The sequence below is a fragment of the Colobus angolensis genome, unplaced genomic scaffold (assembly GCF_000951035.1).
Source record: "Colobus angolensis palliatus isolate OR3802 unplaced genomic scaffold, Cang.pa_1.0 Scaffold301, whole genome shotgun sequence".
Classification (NCBI taxonomy): Eukaryota; Metazoa; Chordata; class Mammalia; order Primates; family Cercopithecidae; genus Colobus; species Colobus angolensis.
The window spans coordinates 1,488,584-1,509,034 of record NW_012116278.1 but is presented as its reverse complement, the minus strand read 5'-3'; the positions used below and the strand labels follow the sequence as shown (position 1 = coordinate 1,509,034).

The 20,451-nt window shown below is 42.2% G+C and overlaps 1 protein-coding gene across 1 annotated transcript in view; it reads left to right on the top strand.

Annotated features, from left to right (window-relative positions):
- PAPPA (pregnancy-associated plasma protein A, pappalysin 1) overlaps window positions 1–17,771 on the top strand; it is a 247,651-nt gene extending 229,880 nt beyond the window's left edge. The window contains exons 20-22 of the mRNA XM_011950062.1: window positions 637–735; window positions 14,693–16,785; window positions 17,109–17,771. Coding sequence (XP_011805452.1) covers window positions 637–735; window positions 14,693–14,800 — 207 coding nt within the window. The 3' untranslated portion in view covers window positions 14,801–16,785; window positions 17,109–17,771. The remainder of the gene's footprint in view (window positions 1–636; window positions 736–14,692; window positions 16,786–17,108) is intronic.
- The last annotated feature ends 2,680 nt before the right edge of the window (window positions 17,772–20,451 follow it).

Sequence of the window (20,451 nt, the reverse complement as noted above, 5' to 3'; positions counted from 1 at the left end):
GTAGAGTGAGAAAAACAACACCTACCTCACTTATTGTTTGGAGAGCAAAAGAAGAAAACAAACACGTAAAACATGTGACATCAAGTATATCTGCTCTCCTTGTGAGAGAGAGCCCACCATCACACACAGACCATGATGCCAAATTTCTATGAGTTCTTACATTTTATCTTTTGTTTTTTAATACTTCTTGAGGCAGTTTACATTCAGCTTCCTAACATATTTGCATATATTTTATTATAAATTAAGTTTTTAATTACTGCTGAAAAAAGTGGGAGAAGGAGGTTCACGTTTCCTGGTCATGTCTTTGAGTAAAATGAGCCCTCTTTCAGGAAGATGTAAGTCATTTCATTTGTGGTTTTGCATACCCAAGCACACAAGAGTATGTCTCTCAGCATAACTGTACTCGGAAAAAAACTGGGTAAGAGTCTTTATGAATGGTACAAAGAAAGATAAGAGTCTTTATGAATGGTAGAGGTGATAACTTATCCAAGGGGGTGTTGGGGATGTGAAGCCTGGCCAGCTAATCGTGGAGGGCTGTGAAAAGATGACAGACACCCAAAGGACTGCAGACGTCAGCTCCCACTCACTCCAGGATGCTAACAAGGCCTCATTTCCTGCTTCTCTCTCACTTTCCAGCCCTTCATGGGAGATAATTACTGTGATGCCATCAACAACCGAGCCTTTTGCAACTATGACGGCGGGGATTGCTGCACCTCCACAGTGAAGACCAAAAAGGTAGGCCAGGGTGCAGTCCTCAACAGCTGCCTCCTGCCCGCTTCTCCAGCTTGTGGGGCCAGGATCACTCCTACATGGCTGGACAACCCTTGTCCTAACTGTGCCAGCACTGTCCACAAGCTTTATTTCATTTTTTTTTTTTTTGTTCTTTTGGTCAGTAGTTGAACTAGTATCATGGGCTAGGCCCTGGTTGATTTTTACAGATGAGGTTCTCAAAGCTTAGAATCAGGTACGGAAGCAGATAATAAAACTGCAATACATACTTTCAGAAAGGAAGGATGAAGTGCTTGGGGGGCTAGGCAAGAGGTCAGAGAAGGCGCTGCAGAGCAAGAGGCATCTGCACTGAAACTTGAGGGATAAGAGGAAGGGGTGAGGAGGTAGTCAAAAGAATGGTGTCTGTAGCAGGAGACTAGCAGGTAAAATCTGAGAGAACATACATTTTTAGGGGGTAGGGCTGAAGTCTAGGAGAGAGAAAATAGTACATCCCTAATGAGGTCATTTACCGTCTTATGAGCATTTAATTATCTCTTATTTGTCATACCTGTAGAATTAGGGAAAGATGGTCATGGTCATGGTTTTTTTTTTCTTTCTATCAGGTTTTTTTTTCTTTATATTATTTTTTTCTTTATTCTTTAATCACCCAGGAGTGATTCAAGTGTTTATAGTAAACCAAAGAAAAAACATTCGATAGATGCATGTTAACCCCTCACAGAAAAGTGGCCACCTCCATTTTTCTCCGACTGCCACTGAGACCAGAGTGAGGAGCCCCAGCCAAGAGTTGGGAGGGAGGTGGTAACCTAGCCAGCCTGGGCTGAGAAGCGTTCTTGTGATGAATGAGTTAATGGAAAACTATTTCTATTTTTATATTCATCTGCAATCTGAGCTGAAAGATCATTCCATCTGTGTCATTTTAAAGAAGGGGGAACTGAGTTTCTGAGACAGGAAAAGCAAAGAATCATAGTCAGTCATGCCTAAAGAGCCCTCTATGACTATCTTGGCCCAAACATTTCATTTTATTAATAGGGGCACTGAGGCCCATAAAAGAGGAATGATTTGTCCCAGGTGACAAAGTGAGTGATAGAAAGAGTGAAGTTCCTGGATTCCAATCCCAGTCCCTTTATTTTGCAACATCCTTAGGAGAGTTGGTTTCTTCAAGAAAGAAGCTCTAACCCAAAATACAGGAACAAATAGGATAAGACCCAAGGAACACATTCTAATCGAATGGCTGTTACTGAATCTTTCGGTTGAGGAATAAAAATTCTGGGATTGTCCAGGATCAGTCAGTCCCATGTGGGCAACACTTTTCAGATGCCTACCCTTCTTTGGTTTCGGTTTGGTTTTGATTTTTGATAGGACACTGAAGGCGTACAATTTTTGCTTAAGTAGGGGACAATAAAATTCATTTTCTGTTAAGGAATTTTATCTTTTTTTCTAATTATGAAATAATGCATATTGGAAAATTCAGAAAGAAGAAAACAAAAGAATTCACTTATTATCTTAAAACCCAAAGAAAACCACTGCTTTTTATTTTGGTGTATTTTATTCTGTGTATTTTGTTAAGTATGAGAGTATTTTTGTCTATGTGTATATCACTGCCTTTCTAGCTTGCAATCTTGTTTTGCTTAGTTTTGTTTACTTAGCATAGGAAATCTTAGACATAAGCACAGTGGCTCACGCTTGTAATTCCAGCACTTTGGGAGACCAAGAAGGGCAAATCACTTGGGACCAGGAGTTGGAGACCAGCCAGAGCAACACAGGCAGACCCTTGTCTCTACACATAATAATAATAATAATAATAATAATAATAATAATAATAATGTAGCCAGGTATGGAGGCGCATGTCTGTAGTCCCAGCTACTCGGGAGACTGAAGCAGGAGAACCACTTGTACTCAGAGAGGTCAAGGCTGCAGTGAGCCGTGATCATACCACTGTACTCCAGCCTAGGCGATAGGGTGAGACCCTATTTCAAAATTTAAAAAAAAAAGAAAAAAAAAATCTGATAGTAGTATAAACATCTCAGCTGTATTTTTTGCTGCATTGTTGTTTATTATATGGTTGTGATGTATGATAATTTATATAACCATTTACTTCAACTCTTATTTTTAACTTTTGGATTATTTCTTTTTTCTTACAACTAAAATGATGCTCATGAGCATCTTTGCACATAAAATACTTTTATAGCTCTAATTATTTCTTTATCGTTGATCCTTACAATTGAAATGCCAAAGGAGGGGTGTAAGCATATTTAAGGCTCTTGATAACTGTTTCCAAATGAATATAGTAAATAATATTATCTATTTTCTTCCATTGGAGTCAACCACCTTTGAACATGAATGGATGATGAAGTTTGTATTTGAAATAGAAGTTTGCACAGAATTATGGCTCCATCTGACACCAATGGTTGGAGAAAGAGCAGCTCTATTTAAAATAACATTCCTACCTATTGTAACTTATGTACTAAAATATGAAATATGAAGCTGACTTTTTGACAGAGAACTTTCCAAAATGGATTCCTCTCTCTACGGAGTGCATTGTGGGAATATGAAGTCATGAGATTGAGGTTCAGGTGCAGATTCCAAATATTTATTTATTTATTTATTTATTTATTTTGAGATGGAGTCTCGCTTTGTCGCCCAGGCTAGAGTGCAATGGAACGATATCGGCTCACCACAACCTCAGCCTCCCAGGTTCAAGCGATTCTCCTGCCTCAGCCTCCCAAGTAGCTGGGATTACAGGTGCCCACCACCACACCTGGCTAATTTTTGTATTTTTAGTAGAGATGGGATTTCACCATCTTGGCCAAGCTGGTCTTGAACTCCTGACCTCATGATCTACCCACGTTGGCCTCCTAAAGTGCTGGGATTACAGACATGAGCCACTGTGCCTGGCCAGGTTCCAAATTATTATAGTAACTTTACCATATACATATTATTTGAACACCAAGCCACCATTTTGGCTCTCTGTTCCCATATTGAGTTCCAGTGCAGCAATTTCAGACTCCCAGGACCTGAGATAAGCACAGACTCTTCACTAAGGAACCCCAGAACCAGTTCTTTGCTAGCTCTGATGCATTTCATACTCTTTTTTCTTCCTTGTCTACCCACATTATAAATGTAGTTGGGCTTTTTGTGTTAAGAAATCCTCTTCTTCCACTTTAAATTCTTGTTTCTTCTTGTTGGCTGAGGGTATAGAATGCAGATAGCCAAGCTGCCTTCATCCAATGAGTTGAATGTCCACTGAGGATCTCTGTGTACTCAGCACCAGACCAGGTTGTGGACAGGCAGTATTTCTGCCCTTGTGAAACTTGTAGTCTATTAGGAGAGCCTGTTATTAAGCAGGGAGCCACACAACTATTGCACTTAATTACTTTTGTGGAAGAGGTAATGATGAGGAAGTGTGAGATTTTATGGAGAACAGCATGAACGTCCAAGAAAGCTTCTCTGAGGATGGGACATTTACATGGAGATCTGAAGAGGGAGCAGGAGTCTTCCTGGTGAAGGTGAATAGTGGTTGGGGGTAGAAGGGGAAAGATCTCTTAAAACTGTACACGAAGTGTGGATTAGAGAGACTAAGGGCCTCCTTTATGGCAGATAGGACTTTGCCATCATTATTTCAGTTGTAGACAGGTGTTTGGGGCTTTTCAGATGCAAGATTCCTAGAAGTCTGACTTCTGGAAAAGAAAAGTGTCTCAAATTAAAATCACACTTCCTACAATTTAGATTTCCCAGTTTGACTTTTAAGGGAACTTCAACTTCTTGAAACTTTTCTCCTCTTTCTTGGACACCCCCAAATACTCCCTGCAGTAGACTGGCTTAAAGGTGGTGATAGATGGAGACAATAAATAAGAACACAAGACTTCCCCAAGTGAACCACTGCATGTTTCAGACACTGTGCCAGACACTTGGCCTCTGTAATCCTCTTTAATCCTCTTGTCAACACAGAGAAGTCACTATTCTTATCCCCATCACACAGATGAACCAGTCTGGGCTTAGAGTACATATGGGACTTGCCCAAGTTCACTTGGCAAGTGAGTGGGAAAGCCCAAGTTTGAACCCAGTTCTGTCTGTCTCACAAGTTCTGCTTTTTCTCCTGCATGGTGCTGAGTTTCAGAAGAAAGCACACGGGGTGCCTATGTCCTCAGCACACCTCGGCATGACCCTCCCCATTCTGGTTGGAGACATTTCACCATGAGCCCAGACTGCCAGGGAATCTTGGGAGTGGGACCCCTCCCTTGGCAAAGAGGAGAGCAGTTTTTCCTAGCAGCAGCAGGGATGGGGTTGGGGGAAGATAAGTCTCCCAGCCTTCCCATCATCCTGACATCTCCGGGAGCCCAGACAGGAGTTTCCCCTGGGCATCCACAGGACAGAAGAAAGTGCTGGTTTCTGTTTCCATCTTCCACCGTAGGAAGCCTCTCAGAGAAGGAGAGAGGTTACTTTCCTTTCATGCCTCTGCCCTTACCTGCTGGACCTGTTTAGGTCCCACTTGTCCCCTCAGCCCCAGTCCCATATCATGAGACATTCCCTTCCCTTACGCACCCAGGCTAGCACTCAGAGAAACACCCCTGGGTGACTTTCAAGCAACTTTCTAAATTATAGGAATTCAGTTAACTGAACACTTACTATGTGCTGGGCTATGGTTGGGATCTCTGTGCATCTCTCACTTAAACTCCAGAATGTTTCAGCCAAGTAGAACGTTGAGGTTGAGGGAAGTGGAATCATTTGTACAAGGTGACAGAGCTGTGTTGGGGATTTAGGATTTCCTAACTCTGAGCAAATGGTAATAGCTAAGAGTTATTGCTTTGCTTTACATGTCATTTCATTTCATCAGCACAATAACCCTGCTGTAGATGTTGTTCTTTTTTCCTTTTCTTTTTTTTTTGAGATGAAGCTTCACTATGTCACTTAGTCTGGAGTGGCTCACTTCAGCCTCAACCTCCTAATAAGCTCAAATGATTTTTCCACCTCAGCCTTCCAAATAGCTGGGACTACAGACACACACCACCACACCATGCTAATTTTCATATTTTTTGTAGAGAAAGCGGTCTTCCTGCATTGCCCAGACTGGTCTTGAACTCCCGGGCTCACGTGATCCTCCAGCCTCAGCCTCCCAAAGTGCTGAGATCACAGATGTGAGCTGCCCTAGGTGTTATCTTTTTAATCCTCACTTTATAGATGATGAAACTGGGGCTTAGAAGGGTTAAGTTCACACAGTTAGCAAGTGGTAAAGCTAAGATGCAAACCAAGAGAACTTAAGCTGCACAGCACCTGCCTGTAACCCCTGGAAACATCCTTTTGCAATGGTCTTGTGTCTTGCCTAAGCATCTTGTCCTGCCCCTTGTGGGTGATCTTGCTTTGTAGACCTCCAGGAATGAAGTTCTTGGTATGAACTCCAGGCCCAGAGTTAAGCACTCAGCATCTTCTCCCAGACTTCCTTCTTGCCAGTTTTCCACCTAAATTTCTTCCCGGTTCCCAGGGCTAGGGCCACTGTGATGCCTTGGCACAGCATGATGACTGTCTGCTCCCTTCATTCTCCCTCCCGTATTTGTCTATCAGACACCAGCTGTTCCCCACATCTGCCTTATGGGGTGACCTGGACCCAGCTGGCAGACAAGAGCAAAACAGTGCAGGAAACTCTGTCTGACAGGGGTGTACAATTTCCCACCCAGACACCTGCCTGCAGTGTGAGGCAGACAGGAAGGGGCAGGACTCAGCCTCTCAGGATGTCAGTTTATTGTTTTCCTGTTGGAGCCTTGAGGAGCCTCAAATACAAAGCAGATTTCCAGAATGGTCGCTCCAGTGGTTTCCCTTCATGACAAAAAATATTGAGTTTATAATTGGAATCATTCTAAGTAAGCATGTGTTGGGGTGTGAGGGAGAAAAGGGAAACAACCTTAACATATTCAACATACCAAAGCTTTCTAAGGTGTGGTGGCCTGGAACACTAGTTGTGGTCATGTTTCAGATGGCTGCTAAGAGACTGATTCTTATAGATGTCTAGGGAGTTGGGGTATAGTCCCGGTTCTGTGACTTATTAACTCTGTGACCTTGGGTAGGCCAGACTCACTTTGGGTTTTCATGTCTTGATATTTGAGTTAGATTCCTGTCTAAGAACTCAACACACCAAGGCTTTCTAAAAATGTGCCTAAGGACTCTTCACATGGCTTCCTGGATGAGTTGGTCATTGAGCAGGAAGCGGAGGGGTAGTTAAGACTGAGACCTACAGATAATAAGAAGAGGTTAATCCCAGAAACACCTCTCAGCACAGGATGGTGCACCCAATTCAGGCAACTATGTGTAGGGCTGCAATATTTGCTAAATGACCAATTTGCTAAATCTTAAACCCTACCTAAATGAGAACATGGTTTCTTAAGAAAGGACATTTTACCCAACATGTAGCACATTGGTCATTGGTCTAAGAAGGTTACTGATTCTATAAGATATGGAAAAATAATCAACATCATTACATGGAGAGCAGCCTTCTTAGCAGAGTGGGTGATAACCTGTATCAACAAAGGGCTGGGTGTTGGGTAGCTGACTTGGGGATGACATCAGTGTCTCTTCTTGACCCAGCAGCCAGAATAATCCTTTGTTGTTGTTGCTGTTGAGACAGAGTCTCGCTCTGTTGCCCAGGCTGGAGTGCAGTGGCACAATCTTGGCTCATTGCAACCTCCGCCTCCCAGGTTCAAGCAATTCTCCTGTCTTAGCCTCCTGAGTAGCTGGGATTACAGGCACGTGCCACCATACCTGGCTAATTTTTGTATTTTTAGTAGAGACAGGGTTTCACTATATTGCTCAGGCTGGTCTTGAACTCCTAACCTCACAGAATAGTCCTTTTAATCAAGTCAGATCACATCATACCTCAATGCAAAGACATACAGTTCCTTCCCATTTTACTTGGAGTGAAAATCTAAGTTTTCCCAATGCCTACAAAGCCCTTGGGAAAATGTGGGTGCTTGCTTTTCCCACCCACATTGCTTCTCTGACTGCCCCCTTCCCACTGTCTATGCCTTTTCTTATTCACCTCTGGCCCTCTGGACTCCTTGCTGTCCTTAGCTCAGCTCATGCATCCTTCTACTTTACAGCCTTTGCCACTGTGTCACTGTGTCACTGGCAATTTCTTTGGCTGAGAACCCTCTTCTATTCATCATCATGACTCACTCCTTGACCTCTTTCAAGTCTTTGCCCAAGTGCCATGTTCTCAATGAGTCCAACACTGACCACCCACCCCACATCACCCTGGTACTCCCACATTCATTTGCTCATTTGCTTTGCCTTCTGTTTTGTTTTTTTTTTCTTCCCTAGTACTTACCACCCTGGAACACACTATAAAATATATTTATTTATGATCAGATGACCCCTACCCCTCTTGATGCTAGAATGCAGAATTAATGAGGATGAGAATGTGCTTCTTGTTTGTTTATTGATAGATTCCAATTTCCAGTGTACCTCAATGTTTCCTGTCCAATAGTACGTACTCAACACCCACAAATAAATACTTTTTGAACGAGTGAATTTAGGGTAGTACCTGCTGTGTAATAGATACTGTACTAGGCCATGAGCAAGAACCTGGTCCCAGCTGCACTGAGTTCATGTTTTATGGATGAGTAACCAGACATTTAGAGTATAGCAAGTACTCATGGAGACACAGCAAGTCAGGAGGTCAGCGAAGTTTCCTAGGGAAGGCAACAACAAAGGCAATACACGAAAGGTCCAGAAGTTATTTCCCAGATGAAAGGAGTAAGGGAGGACCAGAGATAGGGGTGGGAGGGAAAAGGGTATCTCTGGCCAGAGGAACAGGCTGTGCAAAGGCCCAGACACTAGGGAAAGTGTTAAGGAAATTATAATTCCCTGAGTATGCCCAGAGCATGGTACAAGGGGAAAAGGGATGAAAGATGAGCCTAGATGGATAAGCAAGGCTTTTATCACCCAAGCCAGGGAGATTGAACTTTATCCAGAGGCCAGTGGGGGTATTCAGGAGAATTTGAAGCACTGAGCCAGTCTAGGGAATCCCAGAAGGCCTTTTAGAAGAGGGAGTAGATATGCTTAACTTGGAGGATTAGTAAGAGACAACAAGCAGATGGCTAAGCACACTAGACTAACTCTTCCATATTCAAAAATTATTGGCTTCTGGAATGTTATTAAATCCCATCCCTCCCCTGGTCCCCCGCTTCGGAATGTAGCCCTGACTTTTTCCTTATGGATGAAGTGGACACTCCTTTTATCTTGGTCCTATGATGGAATCCAGCCCTTCTATCCCAAAAAATTATCAGCATAATTATCAACATTATTACCACCACCATAATCATCATTACCTCACTGTCAAAACCATCACCACCATCACCACTAGCATCATCATTTATTGAGCCCATATTTTATGCCATGCATTATGCTAAATGCTTTACTTGCATTTCATACTTTACCCAACATGCTTCTGTGTGGTAGGACTGTTAGTACCTCCTTTTTACAGATAGAGAAACTGAAGCCCAGAAAAGGGAAGTAACTTGCCTTATAGCATACACCAAATTCAGCAACAGGGCAAAGACTCAAACACGTCTTTTTCTCCTCTAGGTCAGTGCTTTCCTCCACTTTACCCATATTTTTTCCACTTTATCTTCCATTTATCCACATGACCACTTTATCTTCATTTAAACAAGCTTCTGTATACATTAACTGTTCCATGTTTTATGCCAGGTACTGTATCCATCCTACATTTAAGAAACTTACAGGGGAATCCTTGTCCTTGGCGTCATGCCTTTATGTACTTGGTCCTCATGAAATCTTTCCATCAGCACTGTGAAGACCCTAAGATTCAACCAGGTGAAGTGACCTGCCAGTGATGTGGCCCCCACAGCCAGCAGGAGACAGAGTCAAAGCTCTCTGACCATCAGCACAACATGACTCTTGTCCCTCCTCGACCAGCACCCCCACCATGCTCTGCTAGTTACCTCCCTGTGGAGTCTGAGTCAGAATCCAGCCCCTGCATGTCTCTCAGCTCTAGACAGGATCTGCAGCCAGGGTCTTGTGGTACAGTTGCCTCAGCTGCATTCCTGAGCCACTCACACTCACAGATGGAGGTGTTAGCCTCAGCAGCTCACCCAGAGGGAGAACCCACGTGCTGGAGCACCATCTCTAGCCCCGAGTAAAAAAGGAGAGAATCCTGGCAGTCATGGCCCTGGCTTGCTAACAGAATCCCAGAGTGGGTGGCCAAGCCATTTATGGGACAGCCTAGCCACATGATGCTGAGAATCCCCAAATGTAAACTGGCCACCATGGTGTTCATGCTGTGGGTGGTAGGTTTTCTTGGGAGGCCGCTTCGGGGAGAAGGTGGGGAGCTGCTTGGGGAGTCAGAGAATCTGGCAGTTGGGCTCAGCGCTCTGATTTTATCAAGATGTGATTCTTCTCTCTATGCCTCAGTTTCTTCATCTGTGAAGAGAGGACCCTGACTCCTGCTCTGCCGTCCTCCTGGGGCATGGTGCTAAGGAGTGCCAGGCCACCTGCCAGTCCACTGATTCACCTCTTTGCATCTTAGTTTCCTTTAAGACGTAAAATGGGGATAGTAAGAATAGTTACCTCTTAGCATTGCTGGGCAGAGTGAGTAAGATAATGATACACATTGAGTTTAGCTCAGTGCCAGGCACATAATAAGGATAAAAGTTATTGGTGATTAAAAAGACAAAGCAGCAGTCAGCCTTTTCATGTTGTGAAGAAAATACCTTTTTTTCCCCCTTCTTTTTACTCTCACTTGCTGAAAAGCTCTCAAGTGTTTGAATTGGGTTGTGGAATCCTGCATCATCAACTCACTGACTGGTACTGAGGCCTGGGACAGGTTAGTTTTGCTTTAAACATTCTGAAACCTCTATTTTCTCATCTGCAAGATGGGTAGCTAATAGTGATAGTCTCACAAGGTGGTGTGGAGTCAGAGAGCTAATATATAAAAATCATCTGGCATGTGGAAGGTCCTTTGGAATCACTAGTGTGTGTACAATGATATTCACCACTTGAACCTGCATGAACAGGTGTCCCAAAGTCCTTTCCAGGTTAGACCTAGGAATACCTGAAAATCTCTACCCTTTTCTTCTCAGCTTTATATCTGTGATCAGTGAGGAAGCTTGTAACAGACAAGGCTCTGAACAGGCAGTTCACAAAGAGGCAACAGGAAGGAAGAAAACACCATGTGTCTCCTCCACATTGGGTGCTCTGAGAGCTAGGCTGAACCTGACATGACTTCACTGACTACTCACCAGAGCCCTGCAAGGTCTTGATAAAGACTCTTGTCTTACAGATGGGGAGGCTGAAGATGCCAGGGACTTGCCGAAAGTCATACAGTTTCTGTGTAAAGTCTACAACATACTACTTACAAGCATGTAGTGGAGACAAGGAGGCTCTGGATAGGCCTCCTGAGACCAGCCCTCCTAGGCCTTGTCATATTCTGATTGAATTTCCTTCAGTGTTTATTTGGGAAGTGCTTAAACTGCCCTGACTGGCCTGGGGAAGGAAGAAAAAGGTGATACCACCCCAGCATAGCCAGAGTGCCGAGACAGGCCTGAGAAGCTAACTGGTAGCAAGGCCTTGCCAGCCAGCAATTTTGGAGAAGATGATTGAACTGGGGAGGGCAGGAAGGGAAGCATTCAAGACAGGATTTGTGAAGAAATTCTATGTTTCAACTTCCTTTCTGGCCAGGTCTTTGCCTTCTACCTTTCTCAGACTGAGAAGGATTTTCAGCCAGATGGGAAGTTAGAAGCTATGAAAATCAACTCTTATTATAGGTAGGGAAGCAGAAGCTCAGAGAAGGGAAGTAACTTCTCTAAAGTCACCCAGCAGCCGGCTGCAAGAGTGGAGGTTCCCTGACTTGTATTCTGCCTGCATATTCATGCATTCATTTGCTCATTCATTCAGGGGTCATTGAATGCATAAAGACTCAGTTCAACAACAGTCATGGTCCCTGCCCAGATGGAGCTGACATCGAAGTAAAGAAGTAATTCAGTATTAGAAGTGTGTAAAAATAAGATGCTGTGATATGGTATGACGGTGATGGTGCTATTAGATTGGTGCAAAAGTAATTGCTGTTTTTGCCATTACTTTCAATGGCAAAAACCACAATTATTTTTGCACCAACCTAATATTTTTGGTCAGACTACTGAGGGAGGTAGTGATAGTTGAGAAAAGACTTGGACAATGAAAAAGAGCTGGCCAGGGAAGGGCAGTCAGAGTGGAAGACCATTAGTGGCTAAAGACACAAAAGTAGGAAAACAGAGTATATGAGGAACCGATAAATAAAGAAGCCAATGAGAGTGAGGAGGAGAAGGGAACCATGTAAGATCTGAGAATTATATAGAAATCAGATCATGCAAGGCCTTGAACTTGTGGTAAGGACTTTGGATTTTATTCTAAGACATATAATTTTTTGAATATTTGCCTTGAGTGAGGTGCAGCAGAAAGCACAAAAGATAGAGCAGACATGAAACCATCCCTAATGGGTGTTTGAGCTCAATAGGAAAGTGTTACAGAGAGAATTTTAGAGAAGACATTAGAGGTAACTGGATCGTGCTAATGATAGAATGAGAGCAAGGGTAGGAGATGGGGATGGATAAAGCATGGGGGAGTTAAGGACAGGAGATTGTTCAAGTGTGGAAGGTGGGAGGTGGGGGACAATAGGCAGGAAAGATGGTGAAATACGAGTGAGTGAGAAATTTGATTCAGCATATATGTATTCGGCACTGAGCATCTCAAAGGTGTTAGGTCATGTGCTGGGACTTTTGCATGTTTCTTCTTGCTTGATCCTCACAAAAAATGCGATATGAAATATGGTATTTTAAAAATCCTCCTTTCATAGATGTAGAACCTAAGTTCATGACAGTGGAGGGATTTTCCCAAAATCGTTCAGTGAGTGTGAAGCAAACAAGGATCCCAACCCGAACCTTTTGGCTTTCATGATAGTACTGTCCACACTCTACACTAGTGGTTGGATTTTGACTTGGCTTTCCCCCTCAGTTTCCCTGTTTGGACTGGAGGGTTTTCTCTCTATGACACTTCCAGTTCTAACATTCTGTGTTTCTCTTCAATGTAAAATGAATAGGAGCAAATATTCTAGATTCTAGATGGAATATCCTAGATGTATTCCACAGAGTCACAGAGGCTGGAAAGTAAATGTCCTAAACAGAGAACAGCAAGTAGCTGTGAGCAAGAAGAGAGGTGCTGCTTGGAAAAAGGGACTGTGGAAATGCTTACCACAGCATTAAGCACTTAGGAATTTAAACTGAGAAGAGAAACAAAGATTTGTGGTAGCCATAAGTACAAAGAGTAAGAGAGAGATGGAGCAATGCATAGAAATTTATTCATTCTGTGGCTTAGGCCCTGTGAAAACAGAAATGAACACGATTGACCTGGTCCCTGCCTTATGGGCCACAGAAGTGGTGGGAGGATAGACCAAAAAAATAAAGGAGAGGGAGTGGGAAAGAGAAAGAGAGAGAATAATTGAGCACTTAGCATATGTCAAGCACTGTGTGAGGTGTTTTCATGAGTGATTTCATGTATTCCTTATCACAACCTCAGGAGGGCTACACTTTTGTTTTTCCCATTAAATGAATGAGTTCATTGAGACCCAGAGAAATTGTCACATGTTCAAGGTCACGTCTCAAGGAGATGAGAGAGCTGGGCGTATACTTAAATCTTTCTGATTTTCCATTCTACGTTTTAAATTTTTGCAAAATTTCAGGATGGAGAGAGGTTGGGAGGGAGGGAAAGTGGTCAAAGAGGCAGAGAAAAAAGAAGAGCTAGACATTGAGAATGAGTCCACAAGTACATGAGAGAGGGATAGAAACAAAGATTCCCTCTGAGACTACGTGACCACTTGGAGACCCTGCCCAGGCAGGAGGCAAATGAGGTCATTAAATCCATCTGCGCAGATTGGAGACTCTCTGGGGAAAGTGATATGCAAATGTCATGATGCAATGAGGTGAAATCTACTTGTGTTAGTTCAGGCGGGGACTCAAGCAGGGACTGCACTGTGCTCTTTGGAAAGATAGATTATCTGCTGGATGGGGAAGACACTCGCTCTGTTGGGCTCTTCCTATCAGTTTTCAGAAAGGAAAGCTGGCCAAGGTCACAGAACACATGAAAGAACGAACTGGAAACTGGATTGAACTCAGTCCTCTCACTTTTTCGTATGCTAAAATCTGCTTCCCAGGTCCTTCAAATTTTGTGCAAAACCTCCATACGATCTATTCCCTACTCAGGATTCCAAGCCTCCCAGAAGGTGCTCTAGCTTCCCTGAGACATGCTTTTTGTTTTCATCATTGCCTACTAAAATCAAAGTGATGAATATGTGCAGAGACTTATGGTTTCTCAAAGGACACTTCCACATCCTTTCTTTCACTTGATCACATATACATCAGATATTCCATTACACAATTCTATTAATCGACTTTGCTATAGTGCACTACAATTTTCCACCCATGATTTTACTCAGCTCCTATAGTTTACAGTACAAAGTGGGTCTTATTATATCAGTTCTACATAGGGACCTGAGGCTCAGAGATAAGTAGCTTGTTTTACTTTAAATACTAGACTTGACACATTATTACTTTTGGCAAATTCTTATTCCTTTCTGAGCTTCAGTTTCCCCATCAATAAAAGGGTGATTGTTGGAGCATCTGTCTTACAGAGTTGTCAAAAGTGTTTTCTTGTTTGGAAATCACTGAGTACATTACATTTGCCTTACCCCATAGCAAATGCCTGACCCATAGCAAGTGCCTCTGTAAATGAAAACTGCTGTGATTATGATCATGGTGCTCTCGATAAAAGTTATCACCAGGATATAGCAAGAAGCAGAGCCATGACTTGAACTTGAACCTTCTGCTCCTCAAATCCAGTGATTGTATCGCTGCCCTCCACTGCCTTCCTGATCATTACTGCTTCAGACCAAACCACCTGATTTGCTTCTTCTCTCTTTCTGCAGGTCACCCCATTCCCTATGTCCTGTGACCTACAAGGTGACTGTGCTTGTCGGGACCCCCAGGCCCAAGAACACAGCCGGAAAGACCTCCGGGGATACAGCCATGGCTAAGGAAGGACAAGGAGTTGTCAAAGAATTCCCAACGCCAGGACCTGCATCCCTTTGGTATTGATTTCACAGTCAGCTGCTCAATGGAATGGCCTCTCCACACCAGGGATCCTTAGCACCCAACCGGTCTGCCTTTAATTTTACCCAGGAAGGACACACAGTGGGGTGAATGAACCAAGTTTCGCCATGCTGGATGATGAAATGGATTCCCATCCCAAAGTCTGAGATGGATTGCATATACAGTGTGCAGTCCCAGAGCCTCCTAAAATTCTAGCCATTTGTCACACAACCACAGCAAGAAACATGTTCTATATCTAGAGTGTGCCCATCTGTGGTTAGTACACATGCATGCATACACACCCATACAAACATCTGCGTGAGGGCAGTTCTGGAGATGAGTAGAGAGAGACTGGAATAAACTCAATCTTTTCTTTCCCAAGCTCCTAGCCAACACTATCTTTGGGAGAAAGAAATTTGCAGAAACTGCTAAGACCAAGTGTGGAGATGTCAAGATAGTTCACACCCTGAGGCTCGGAATATGTAGGACATGCACAATTGTACAGTCCTTTGGGATTGGCAGTGAAATAGTCTGTGATCACCTATCTTCTAGGGAACTAGGACCTAGGAAGAGGTAAAGATTATAAGGTATGCAAAGCGCCCCAATTCTTCTGCCATGGGGGATTTTACCCCAACTCCAGGGTTCGAGGCCAATCTGAGAATGGCTTAGGATTGCAATGTCAAGGTATTATGTCAGCCCCTTGCTTGAGGCTTGAGGTAATAATATCCCTCTAGGACTTACCTGTTCCCCCAAATCTTGCCTTGGGACCACATTTGCTGCTACTTTTCCTGCTGCTCTATCCTATACATTGAATAATCCAAGATGGTAGAACTAGGTTAGGAAAAATTCCACACAACCAAACAGTCTGCCTTAAAAGTGACCCACATTTCCATAGCTCCTCACTTTTTAGCCCTTCTGCAAGAGAAAAATTCTCATGGGTCCACATGGTGAGAAGCTAAGTTTCCTGTAAGTGGGCCTCTCACCCTGGAAAAGAGTTGAGGGATATCAGATGCTGGAACCCTCACTGAAAGTCCAGAATGTCTAAGCCAGTGTTAGATTTTGTAAACAAGTGGAACAGTGTTAAATTTCTATGATGTTGGAGCCATCCAGAGACTATTGGAATTGTCGAGACTCTTGGATTATTATCCTTATCCTAATCTTCCTAGCCCTTCAGGCTAGAGTAGGCTTTGGTCCTGAGAACTTCGCTGTTGCTCTGAGGAGTTATAATTCTGGGAGAAATAATCTTTCATAAGAATAGTATACATTGTTCTCGAGAGGGCCATCAGAAAGAAGCCAAAGAGTTCACAGCCTCAGCACCAACAACTCAACATGGTCATCATGTTTTCTATATGGTTTTTCCAGCTACCAGTACTCCCTTCCATACCTGTGACTGGGCAATGCTTTTCTCTCTCCCATGTCTAGCCTCCAAAAGTTAAGTGAAAATTAGTCAATTGTATGTGGAAGCCCCCACCACTTTGGGGATCTCTTTGTTTCTTTTCAGCCAGGTACTTGTCCACTCCCTTTGAATTAATATGGGAAGAAATTAATACAGGATGAACTGGAGAGAAAGGTTGAGTGGGACATGCTTTCTGAAACGTGGAGCTGAGAATTGAGGTGAAGGGAAGGTCTAGACTAGTTATATCACATAGGGATTACTGTAAATCAAGTCATCTCAAGTCTAGTGAAGACAGCCAACAGAAACAAAACCTAGCGTAGGAATAGAAAATACCACGCATGTGTGCAGCCTCACCTAACTCCTGCATCCAAGGCAGGTGTTGTTAATCTATCACAGCCTTTAAAAAAAAAAAATGGGACCAAAAATAACTTTAGGAACCACCATATTATATCACTCCCAGTAGCACTTACCTGGTGATCAAAAACACTGGAGAAGACATCTATTGGCCATCTCTGGCCAATTACATTAAGAAACATATCACTGGGCACCGTGACTCACGCCTGTAATCCCAGCACTTTGGGAGGCCAAGGCAGGTGGATCACGAGGTCAGGAGATCGAGACCATCCTGGCTAACACAGTGAAACCCTGTCTCTACTAAAAATACAAAAAAAATTAGCCGGGCGTGGTAGCGGGCGCCTGTAGTCTCAGCTACTTGGGAGGCTGAGGCAGGAGAATGGCCTAAAACAGGAGGTGGAGCTTGCAGTGAGGTGAGATAGTGCCACTGCACTCTAGCATGGGTGACAGAGCGAGAATCCATCTCAAAAAAAAACAAAAACAAAAACAAAAAAAACAGAAACATATCAAGGTGCTTTTGGCACAGGTGCCCACAAATACAGATGCAGTGCTGAGATAGTTTATGAGACTTATACCATTTCACAAACTCTGAAATTGGGTTCCATATTGGCAAGACTGCCACAGTTGTTAAGAATAATCCTCTATGCTTCTTCCTCACAAAACCATATCTCATTTATATCCAGACCATTACTTCACTGTAATTACAAGGACCAATTATTAGCAAAAAATAAGAATAATATTAGAAGAATTGATCCTATTCTGAACCCCTCTCCAGTATCTTCACACTCTTGACAACTCTCCAGGCTTCTCTCTTGCCCTAGCTGAGTTAGCAGCCTGTGTGATGTTAACTTAGAAGGTACAAGCTAAGAAAGGCAACAGTATCAACCCTCCCAGTTGCTTAATTATACCCATAGGTAATACAAGAAACTTTGAAGACCCATAGATGACATTACTAATGATGTGATTTCAGGAGCCACTAAAGAACCTTACCAGCTTCCCTCAAATCAGTCCTTATCCTCTTTCTATCATCACTCCCATCATCATCTATTCCCACACTATCTAGCTAAGCAAAGATTCCTGGAGGCTGACTTGTATCTTCAGACTCACAGAGTGAATTCAGCTCTTCTGAATTAAGACCCACTCAGTCTCTTTCATTCAGACCTGTTGCTAACAAACATATATTTGCCAAGGATATTAGGCAAAAGAGGCTACTTGGTTGGTGGCCAACCTCATGCCCACATGGAAGGTATCATTAATAGGGTCTTTTCAAACCTTAGTGGAGGAGTGTCAGCTCAATTTGAGCAATGCATTTATTCCCAGTTTCATTTTCCTCCTGGGAATTAACTCATCATTTCATTCCTTCAGTCATCTTCTGTTTAGGTGACCCGAGCACTGAGAGGCAGCTCTGATGCACTATTGTGTATCAGCAGCTCAAAGGCCCTAAAACATTGAAGGTTCTGCATTTGAAGTATTAGATTGTTAGCAGCAAAAAATAAAAGATGAGGTGGACAGTTCTCTAAGCCCTATTTAGGGAACCTTTTCCAAGTCACAATCTTAACACCTACCCAAAGGATTTGCATTGCCCCCCCAGATTCTGTGCCAACAACCTTTTAAAGAAATACAGTCCTTGGGAAATCAGTTTTGATGGTGAATTGGGGTGTCAAGGAAGGGAAAGATTAATGGTCATAGATGGTAGGGCTTTGAAAATGTAGGGTAACAGCTGCTACTCCTGGCTTCAACACATTGAGTCACTGCCTAGATGGTTCTCTTGGTCTTATTCCCACCTTGGCCAATGCTTAAATGCTATTTGTTGAAAATAATTCTTTGAGACACATTTCAGCTACCTCCCTTCCAGGTTCGATTTAACTTGGTTGCAATTGTCAATTTGTTATAGGTGTTACCTGTGTGAAAGAAAGAAAGAAAGGAAAGAAAGAAAGGAAAGAAAGAAAGAAAGAAAGAAAGAAAGAAAGAAAGAAAGAAAGAAAAGGAAGGAAGGAAGAAAGGAAGGAAATTATAAGGTCAAGTTAACAGTTTTGAGGTTTTGTGTTTTTTTCTGGAACTACTTCAAGTGAGAAAATAAAAAAAATGGTGACAAAGCTGTACAGATAGAGATTAATAGAAGACAAAGAGATTAAAAGGAAATAAAAATGCATGATTAAAAACTAAGAATAAAAAACATATTTTTATGTTTCCTAAAGGACATTGTTTATTCTACAGACTCAGTAGGTAGACACAAACATAAACATTTCCCTAGAAGACATAGAGTGGGATTTGATAACACTGTCTGTTATTTTCTGTACATTGTGGTAGGTCCAGGAAATATGACATTTTCTCCCTTGATGTGTTATTGTTGTTGTTGGGGGGGGTGGGCATTTTGTTTATTTGTTTGGTGGCAATCAGTGGTAGTAGGGAGTGGGAGGGCTTGATATTGTTTTTTCCAGATATTAAGGGGACATACTGTGTCGTTGTGCTTTTCATGTTATAAAATGTTTATATTTACCAGTACAGCACTGGGCTTTATAAAGACTGCACTCAGAACCACACTGCATAGTCCAGTTTTTTAAAAAGCTGCTACATGACCAGACAGGTAATCCCAGTGAGTTTTGAGAAACAAAGTAAACAACAAACATAAAAACCAAATAGCAAATGAATAAAAGCTTGTTCTTGTAATTTATTCAACTTTTGCCAATTCCTATGAATCACTTGCTTTTTAAAAGAAATGTATAATAGCCAAAAGAGAAATTATGTCCCTATTGTAAAGAACTTAGAATTTTTGACTCCAGGCAGCAGTTTGCTCAGTGATCTTTAACAAGTTATCCAGTTGCCTCTATATTTGCATCAGTTTCTCTAGCTGCAAAATGAGGATGATACTATATACCTACCTCAGAGTGGGAGGGCAGGAGATTTTGAGGTCCTGAGGTTTTAGGTGGGCTGTGAGGGCCAACGCTTGACACAAAGTCCATGGATTATTATTCAAGAATGCACAGGCCCATTGGCCTTTTCAGAAAGACAAGGAGTGCTTGTTTGATATTTCAAGGAATAAAGCCGGAGCTCCTAAATTGTAGCCCATCTTAAAAGAGAGACCTGTATTGGAGAATATTTTATTGTTTTGGCAAATTTGATCTTACCCTTTACCAGTTCTATGATATGGTTTAAAGCTGATTATGTTCTACAACGTCAAAGTCAGCTAAGTGTCGTCTACTTAAGACTTCCGGTCATTTTTAACTTATAGAGGAAGGGAGTCTCTAAAATCTCTTCTTCAGAAGGCACCTCACTTCTCAGACTTAAAATTCCACATCAAATGTTCCATTAAAAGAAGATAAGGCATTCTGAGTGCAAACAAATGGGGGCTTCTTAAACTACACGCCAGCAGTCAGTGAGGAAACCTTTGAACAATTATTGAGTTGCTTTCTTGGGTCTCTATAATCAATAACCTGTCTGCAGATATCTATCTATATAAAGATATTATATATAAATATAAATTTACATATATACGCACATGTATATATAGTTGTACATATATGTGTGTATATATATACTTAAATGTAATATTTACAAAATAAAACTGTGATCTCGTCTAGAGAAAATGTATTCATATTACAAACTGCTCTTCCATATTTATGTATCATATTATACCTTTTTATTATTGTTATAATTATTATGGGTATTTCTAATTAATATGATGTTGAAACCTGTTTGGCACCTTCTGGAAGCTACCAAAAAAATTACACTCCATTGAAGTGCTTAAAAGCTGTTCTCATAAGAATTCTACTGGCCTATGGTAAAAAAGAAAAAAAAAAAAAGAAAAAGAAAAAAGACACAAAGAAAACAATCTAAACACCAAAA